General features: G+C 37.6%; 1 protein-coding gene across 3 annotated transcripts in view; it reads right to left on the reverse strand.

Annotated features, from left to right (window-relative positions):
• Window positions 1-3,131, reverse strand: part of Msr1 (macrophage scavenger receptor 1) — a 64,339-nt gene extending 61,208 nt beyond the window's left edge. For all 3 annotated transcript variants that reach the window (XM_055593671.1, XM_055593669.1, XM_055593672.1), the window contains exon 1: window positions 3,061-3,131. In XM_055593671.1, the coding sequence (XP_055449646.1) occupies window positions 3,061-3,072 (12 nt within the window). In that variant the 5' untranslated portion in view covers window positions 3,073-3,131. The remainder of the gene's footprint in view (window positions 1-3,060) is intronic.
• Window positions 3,132-8,996: the final 5,865 nt, after the last annotated feature.

An 8,996-nucleotide genomic window follows, 5' to 3' on the forward strand; every position in this document is an offset into this window, starting at 1 on the left:
TAGAAAAAGCATCAACATTTGAATCTAAAACCAAAAGTGACAGAAAAGAATATGATCAAGAACACCAATCAAAGACCGTGCATAGAGAGGACATAGACCACTTGCTCAGATGTAGTCCACAGACAATTCACTCTCCATGTGTGTTCTCTAGTAAGGAGAGAAGAGAGTTTCTGACATGAACTTGGTTGCCTGCTCCTTGATCACTTCCCCTTGATGGGAAGACCTAACCAACCCACAGAGGAAGAGGATCCAGGCAGTCCTGTTGGATCCTAGGGTCAGACAGTAGGGGGAGAAGGACTTCCCTATCAGTGGACTAGGGGAGAGGGATAGAGGAGGAAGAGGGAGGGTGGGACTGAGAGAAGACAAGGGAGAGTCTCAGTTGAAACTGGGATAAAAAAAATGAAAAAATGGGGTACAGAGCTAAACAGAGAATTCTCAGTAGAGGAATACAGAATGACAGAGAAACACTCAAAGAAATGCTCAGTGTTCTTAGCCATCATAGAGATGCAAATCAAAACGACCCTGAGATTTCACCTGACACCCACCAGAATGGCTAAGATCAAAAACTCAAGTGACAACACATGCTGGAGAGGTTGTGGAGAAAGGGGAAACCTCCTCCATTGCTGGTGGGAATGCAAACTTGTACAACCACTTTGGAAATCAATCTGGCGCTATCTCAGAAAATTAGGAATAGTGCTTCCTCAAGATTCAGCTATACCACTCCTAGGCATATATCCAAAAAGAGGCTCAAGTACACAACAAGGACATTTCCTCAACCATGTTTGAAGCAGGTTTATATGTAATAGCCAGAACCTGGAAATAACCCAGATGTCCCTCAGTTGAGGAATGGATACAGAAATTGTGTTATGTTTACAGAATGGAATATTAGTCAGCAATTAAAAATGAAGAAATCATGAAATTTGCAGGCAAATGGTTGGACCTAGAAATGATCATCCTGAGTGAGATATCCCAAAAGCAGAAAGATACACATGGTATATACTCACTTAAATAGACCTCTAAGATAGGATAAATATACTGAAATGTATACACCTAAAGAAGATAAACAAAAAAGAGGACATTGATGGACATTGGAGGTAGGAGCAAACAAGTAACAGGACACGAGCCTACCACAGAGGGCCTCTGAAAGACTCTACCTAGCAGTGTATAAAAGCAGATATTAAGACTCATAACCAAACCTCTGGCAGAATGCAGGGAATCAAAAAAGGGGGCGGAGTTAATACGACCTGGAGAGGAGAGGAGTTCCACAAGGACCACATATATCTGGGCACAGGGGTCTTTTATGAGACTATTTCTCCAAACAAGGACCATGTATGGATGCAACCTAGAGCCCCTGCTCAGATGTAGCCCTTGGTAGCTCAGTATCCAAGTGGGTACTCTAATAAGGGGAACAGGGACTGTTTCTGACATGAACTCAATGGTGGGCTCTTTGACGACCCCCCCACCCCCAGGGAGGAGCAGCCTTGCTAGGCCACAGAGGAGGACTTTGCAGCTAGTCCTGAAGACACCTGATAAACCAGTATCAGATGGAAGGGGAGGAGGTTCTCCCTTTTCAGTGGACTTGGAAAGGGGCAGGGAGGAGATGAGGGAGGAAGGGTGGGATTGGGAGGGAAAGAGGGAGTGGGATACAGCAGGGATACAAAGTTAACAAACTGTAACTAATATTAAAAAATAAAAATTAAAAAATGAATAACTTGTAATAATAATAATACATATTGGCAATAAAAATAATATGATCACAATATATTCTGTAAGTCTCAAAAATAAAAACAGAAAAATAAATCATAAAAAATTAACAAACTTGTCCTAAATGGAAAGATGAATGTGTTGTTCTTGTAGATATATGGTTTTTAAGAAAGCAGGGATTATTTTGAGGACTTTAAATAATTCTTGTTCTTGTATTTGTAAAATATTAATATGCTATCAATGTAAAGGAATACTATTAAGACTAAAAAAAAAAAATCTTTAAGCTTGCCTAATACACAGAAATCTGCCAGTAAATAAACCAGCATTGTTTTACTTCTGTATAATTTCATGAGCTTTACTTTTTTTTTTTTTTTTAGCTTCAAGGCAGCTTCATTAACAATATAGTTAGATTTTCTCTATCTTGCATTTAGGAAACTAAGACATAAGTGGTTTAGGTGTTTACTCAGTTTCGTGTAGATGGGAGAGAAGACAGTGTGGTTTGAAAGCAAGCAGACAGTGTACTCATGAGATATTAGCTCCTTGCTGCTTCTCAAAACATTCATCATTTCAGTTCTGTGACTACTCTGCCCCAGTTCCACATGGCCAATGATAATACCAGCCCAATTTTATGCTGTGTAAGTCATACTCATCCATCTAGATCACCCTAAATTGTAACATCTCCATGAAGATGCCTTTACAGTTTTTTTTTCTCCTGTTAAAATTATAGCCACTCCTACTCACACAGAACTTACCCACAGAAATTTTATTCTATATTCAAACTATATTCATTCTGCTTGAATATATGCTTTATATTGAGAACTTCTGACAAAATTAAATATATTTTTCCTTTGTATCCATTCTCTATATATGCAATTCAAAATGTTGCAGCAGAAGATACTCAGCCAATATTCCTTCTCTGAACAAGGAAAGATTCATAAAACCATCAGGTTAAAGCAAAAATTGTCATATGAAAAGAGAGGTGAGGCAAAAAACTATTCTATTAAACATACTTTGAAGAAAGCCAGCATCTTAACTAAACACACATAGTTATGTGACAACGTTGCTTGAAGTAGTTTATTCTGCTCATATTTATTATATTTTCATTAAAGAAATCCTTGGCAGGGATTTTTACTACCATTTTACTTGTTACACATCAAAACCAAACTATTGGTGGTAGAATAAGAGTTCTACTAAAAAGTGCTGATCAGATACTATACAGCCCCTCTTTCTCTCTCTCTCTCTCTCTCTCTCTCTCTCTCTCTCTCTCTCTCTCTGTCCCCACTACACACTCACATGTACACAGAGTAGACTCACACCACCAGTACAAATATTCTTAGAAAACAAAATAAAGTATACCTCTTCTGTCATTGTTGGTCGAATAGGCAGCACTGATTTGTCCACTTCCCTCTCTTTACAATTGAAACCTAAAATCTTTATCACATAGTATTTCAGCATCTGACCCACAAGGAAAGGAAATGACACAGTCGTGTGTTGAAAATCTTTCTTTGAAATGTGTTACAATAGCCATCTCATCAAGGCACAAGTTTGCAAAATCTAAATTTGTCAGACAACACATCCTCCTCCCCCCTCCCTTTTTTATAGGACATTGTAAAGAGAAAAAGAGAAGTAAAAAAAAAATTATAAAAGCAAGAATTTTGGAGCAGTGTACAAAATTAACCTCCCATCAGTCTCTCCTGGTTAATAAGTTATGTATGACTTCTACAGTATTCACTATTCCCCAGTATGTCTTCTTGCAGTCATACGGTGCTGAGAGAAGATACCGTCTGTTTTCTGTCATTCTTTCCCCGTCTTTATAGGAAGGAGTAAAACAAAAGTCTGAAGTGCGAAACCTAAGAAAAGGGTATGGATCTTCACAAAGGGAAGCAACAGTGTTGATGCTCAGTTCAGCTCTCTCCATAATACTGTTGGTACTATTGATTTCTTCATTCTCCCAGATCTTACTGGACTAAAGAAGGCTGAAGCATCATCTCAAAAGAAAGGAAAACCCTTTGCCTTCCCACATGTCGTCAGAGGTTTGTACGTTTTGTTTTATCTATTCACTTATATTTCACAATTTCAAGTATAAAACACTTAAAAATTCAGTATTGCATTATTAAGCTTTTACAACTAATATTTCTGAATGAAAGATGTAGATTATTTTCTACAGGCAATTCTTGGTGCTCCAAACAGAAGGATGATGATAATGATGATGATGATGATGATGATGATGATGATGATTATTATTATTATTATTTTATACAATACACCTCAATGGCAGTTTCCACTACCTTTGCTCCTCTCAGTTCTCCTATACATACCTCCACTCCCCAGGATCCATGCCTTCATTTCCCTTAAGAAAAGAGCAGGCCTCCCCAGGATATCAACCAGAGTATAATAAGTTACAATAAGACTAGGTACAAACCTTCATATCAAGGCCGAATGAGGTAACCAGCAGGAGGAAAATGGTCCTTACAGCAGGCAAAACAGTCAGAGACACCCCACTCACACTGTTAGAAGTCCCACTAAAACACCAAGCTGTGCAACCATAACATATACACTATGGACCCATGCCGACCCATGCAGGTTCTATGATTGCTGATTCAGTCTCTGGGAGCTCCTATGAGCCCGCTTTGTTGGTTCTGTGGGCTGTATTTTCCTGGTGTCCTCGACCATAGTAATATTCTTCTGTACTCTTGGACTGGTGCCTAGCCAAATTGTCATCAGAAAGGCTTCCTCTGGTAGCTGATGGGAGCAGATGCACAGATCCACAGCCAAACATTAAGCAGAGAGAGAGAGAGAGAGAAAGAGAGTCTGAATCAGAGCTCTTCATTGGGTCCTTCCCATCAGAGTTTGGGAAATCCTAAGGAACAGGGGCAGGGAAAATTGTAGGAATCATGTTTTTTAAAGAATGATAGCTAAAATGATTAAGCTCCAAAATACCAACTGAGAGAAGACAATGCATGATAGAAAGAACAGAAGAACAATACAGCATTTGAGAGACTCAAGTGATAACGTAATACTGTTTATAGTAACAGTATGGTGAACCCTTTCCTAAGTAGTAAAAGGTTGTGAGTAGGTAAGGGTACAGCTCAGTGGTACAGCACTTGTGCAGCATTACCCAAGGGGCCTTGGTTCAATCCCTAGAATCCCATTTTTTTTAAATTAAAAGGTATTAAAATAGTAAAAGAAGCATTTACAGGGAACATGTAATTCTAGCCATGAAGCTGTAAAGTAAAAGTAGAACTACAAACCTATCCATGCTGTACTAGTACAAAGGCTATTGCCCTATCTCATAGACATATGGCTTACGTTTCTCCTAAAATTAGAGGAAGAGGAATTTGAAACTGACATGAGATTTCTCTCATTTCCCCTTATTATTTGTTAATAAATTTGATTGTAGGACATGTGGTATTAGGAGTACAAGAATCACGTCCTACTTAGGCATCTCAGTACAGCCTTGTGAACCTAGCACTCAAGAGACTGAGGAAGGAAGATGTGGAGTTTAATATCCAGCAGGCATCTTATTATAATATATATATATAAATTCTAATATATATATTATTATTATTTATATAAATTATAATATATATATATAAATTTATATATATATAAATTCTAAAGCAACGTGTATGTATGTATATATATTTATTTAATATATATTTAAAAGTAGATAACCTGATGATACTACAAGATAATAGAAGTCACACTTAAGAATTTGCAAATTGTGATGACTTTCCGACTTTCTATTTTTATGAAGATTTTTTTAGACTAGAGTCAGCTGCATTTTCAGTCTATGTGCAACATTTTTAAAGAGATATTTGTACATCCCAATGCTAACCACTTCCCTTCTTCATTATTTCCTCATTCTCTGGTTAATCTAATTTTTCTTGTAAAAAAAAATCTTTTCCATCTGCCAAAATATTCACTAGCCACACATTTTGTTCCTAAATAATTATATTTATCTGTACATTTTATAATATAATATGGTATATTATCTATTAGATATTATATTATATATATACTATATAAATATTCTTTTCCATGAAGCCAGAGGGAAAAGACTAAACTCCAACAAAGGTTAAATGAAGACATGGAGAGAATGGGGAATGTCTAAAGAAGATGACTTTATCGTTTCATTTAATTCTGGCCACTCTATAACTTCTTATTAAGAAAGTGTTGTGGGGCTCAGTAGATCGCTTAGAGTGTAATGGTGCTTTCCACCACACTTAATAACCTAAGTTTGATTCCCAGGACCTGCATGGTGGAAGGAGAAAACTGACTTCTTCAAGCTGCCTCTGAGCTCAGCATGTGTACCGTGGAAAGACATCCCACACATCTCCTTAAAGCTTATGTTACATATCTTATACTCTTTAGGGCTTACTTTTATGTCTAAAATTGCAACCCTTCATTAGTCATAAAAGGTAAAGTATGACATACAGGGTCTGGAGAGATAGCTTGTTAATTATGAGTGTATACTGTTTTCCTAGTGGAGCCAAGTTTGATTCCTAGCACCCACATAACTGCCACAAATCCATGTAATATTCTAGCTCCTGGACTCCTATGCTTTTTTTTTCTGGTTTCCAAAGACACTGCACTCACATGCACAAACCCATAAACATAATACTCCCAAATACAATCAGAAATACTAAAATGAAATATTTTAAGTTATGACATAAATATGTGTTTTTTAGTCAATATTTGTATGTTGTATGTTCTGACATCAAACTAGGAGCTCTAACTTTAATACAGAGTTTAAGAATGCTGAAATGACTCAGGCACAGTGGTGCACACCTGTTATCCCAGCACTCAGAAAGACAGAGGCAAGTGGATCTCTGTGAGTTCAAAGCCAGCCTGGTCTAGAAAGAGAGTCCAAGGCAACCAAGAATACACAGAGAAACCGTGCCTAAAAGATGCTGAAATGGGCATATACTTCTAAGTGAATACTATACCTCTATAGTATTATCAAAACAATGCACAAAATAGACAAATACAGAGAAGTAGAGCAGAGATTGCTTTACCTCAGGCAAATCTACAGGAGACTCAAACTTGTGGGACTATAATAGACTCTTAGAAACTGCTTCTTATTTTTTTTGGAAAGTATAGACTCCTCACTTGAAACCCCAAAGCCCACATTTTTCATTTGTCTCCTTTAGACAATTTAATGTTAACTTTTACAATGTTCTCTTTCAGACCACAAAAGAAGCCTAATCCTGAGTTTACACAGGAGTCCAGGAACAATGCAAATTCATAACTATATTTAATGACAAAGAATGAAATCAATCCCCAAGGAACTGTGTCACAGAACAGACCAACCCTCAAATCCAGGTAAATATATACAAAGGCAAATATTGAAGGCAACGTGATATACCAGAGTAGGAATAATCACCTTAGGAAAATAAGAGAGCTACTCTCAGGCAAAAATGACCTCTGAGAGCCAACTTTCTCTCAGAGAAAGACCATCTAGACCAAACCTTGACCAGGACTCCTACAAAAATGATTCTTACTCCTTAACTTTAATTTTCTTATATATAAGTCTAAAGCTAATGTTAGTTCTCCAATGACAATATCGGGATCACTGGATTCTTTTGTTTTTTGCTTCTGGGCCCCATTAATATATCTTCTCTGATTTAAACAACTATATTCCTTGTCTATTTAATTGGCAGATTATTAGCTTGGTGCCAAGGCTAATCTTCACTGTAAACCTACAGAAATGCCTCTGAGTATGTCTTTAATAGTGTTCTCAGAGAGGTCTAACTGAGGAGGGAATAGCCGTCCTGACTTTGGGAGCCGTCATATGATGAACTGAATCAGAAGAACTGAATCTCAAGGAGGACGCATGTGAGACCTAGCAGCACTCTGTCTTGGATCCTGACTAAGGCCGCCTCATTGGGATCAGATGTGTCATGCTCCCATTGCCACACCTTCCTCCCCACCACTGACTTCATTCTTCTGAAATCACAGCACAAAATGAATCCTCTTTTGCTTTTGGTCAGCTATGTTGTCACATAAATAAGAAACATCACCAGTACAAAAGTGTGGCTCACTTTGGGTGTCTGGTGAATCAGCCTGTTGAGGCTGGACACTCCGCATTTTTACTCTAACAAATAAACTTAAATATTAACTTTGACAAACACCAGAAAACTGAGACAAGCAAAGTAAGATATTCTTAGGACCCATGGCTCTTTGTAGATCTTAAACATTCCAGCTTTTGCCTTAAAAAAATATCCTTATGTGTTGTGTGCAGAGGTTTCTCATGATGGCTCAATGGTTATGAGCATAGGCTAATCTTTCAGAGAAGCAAGGCTCAATTCTCAGCACCCATATGCCAGCTTACAACCCTCTGAAACTCCAGTGCTAGTGGATCCAACACCATCTTATGGTCATTGCTGAATCAGAATTGCAAGCATTTAACAGACATACATGCAGCCAAAATACCCATACATTAAAAAATAAAAATTCTGTTAAGTTTTTCAGACTGCAAAGGCATAAAATACCACCTAAAATATCTCAAAATGGAGAGTGGAGGTCAAGAACTCATATGCCCCAGATATTCTCCACAACAGTGACCCACCCTTTATCAAGGAGACCCTAGCGGGGTCTCATACTATCCTTGTAAACTACTTGATTTTAGTTCAACTTAATAGAGGGAAAATATTCAGCTATGAAATACTCATGAAGCTCACCATCCAAAAACAACGAGCTATGCAAAGGGCATACTCATAAATTATAGAATGCTCTCCCGACCCTGTGCCCTACCATTCAGTGAACAAAGCTGCAGGAGAAGACCAGAGGACTGCAGCAGAAAGAGCTGGTCATCCTGTTTGTTTTTGAGATTGGAGTTTAATAGTAATACTTCCCTTTCCATTTCTTCCCACCAAGACCTCCCATATATTTCCTCCCTCCTTCAAATTCATGACCTGCTTATTCATTAAATTTTGTTGCATACATGTTAGTATAAACGTATATATTTCTTAATGTAACATATCAAGTCCATATAATATTATTTGTAGGTATATTTGAGTAATTAATTTTTTAAAGAGAAAGTATTACAGAAACCCCAAGCCAATAGAGAAGATGAAACCAGGGTACACTAGAGGAAGTTCTAGATTCTGAGGGCGGTTTCTATAGGAAACATTTAAAAACGCCAACACATCAATAAAGTAATATAAAAACTCATGTAAGGGTATCCCGAATGTCACGGGTCACACAGTTCTTGAGCAATTAGGGAAGTAAAACAAGCATTTAGAAAGTGATAGTAATGTCCTTTCGAGGTCGGCTATCTACAGCAATCC

The sequence above is a fragment of the Psammomys obesus genome, unplaced genomic scaffold (genome assembly GCF_907164565.1).
Source record: "Psammomys obesus unplaced genomic scaffold, mPsaObe1.curated_primary_1811, whole genome shotgun sequence".
NCBI classification, from domain to species: Eukaryota; Metazoa; Chordata; class Mammalia; order Rodentia; family Muridae; genus Psammomys; species Psammomys obesus.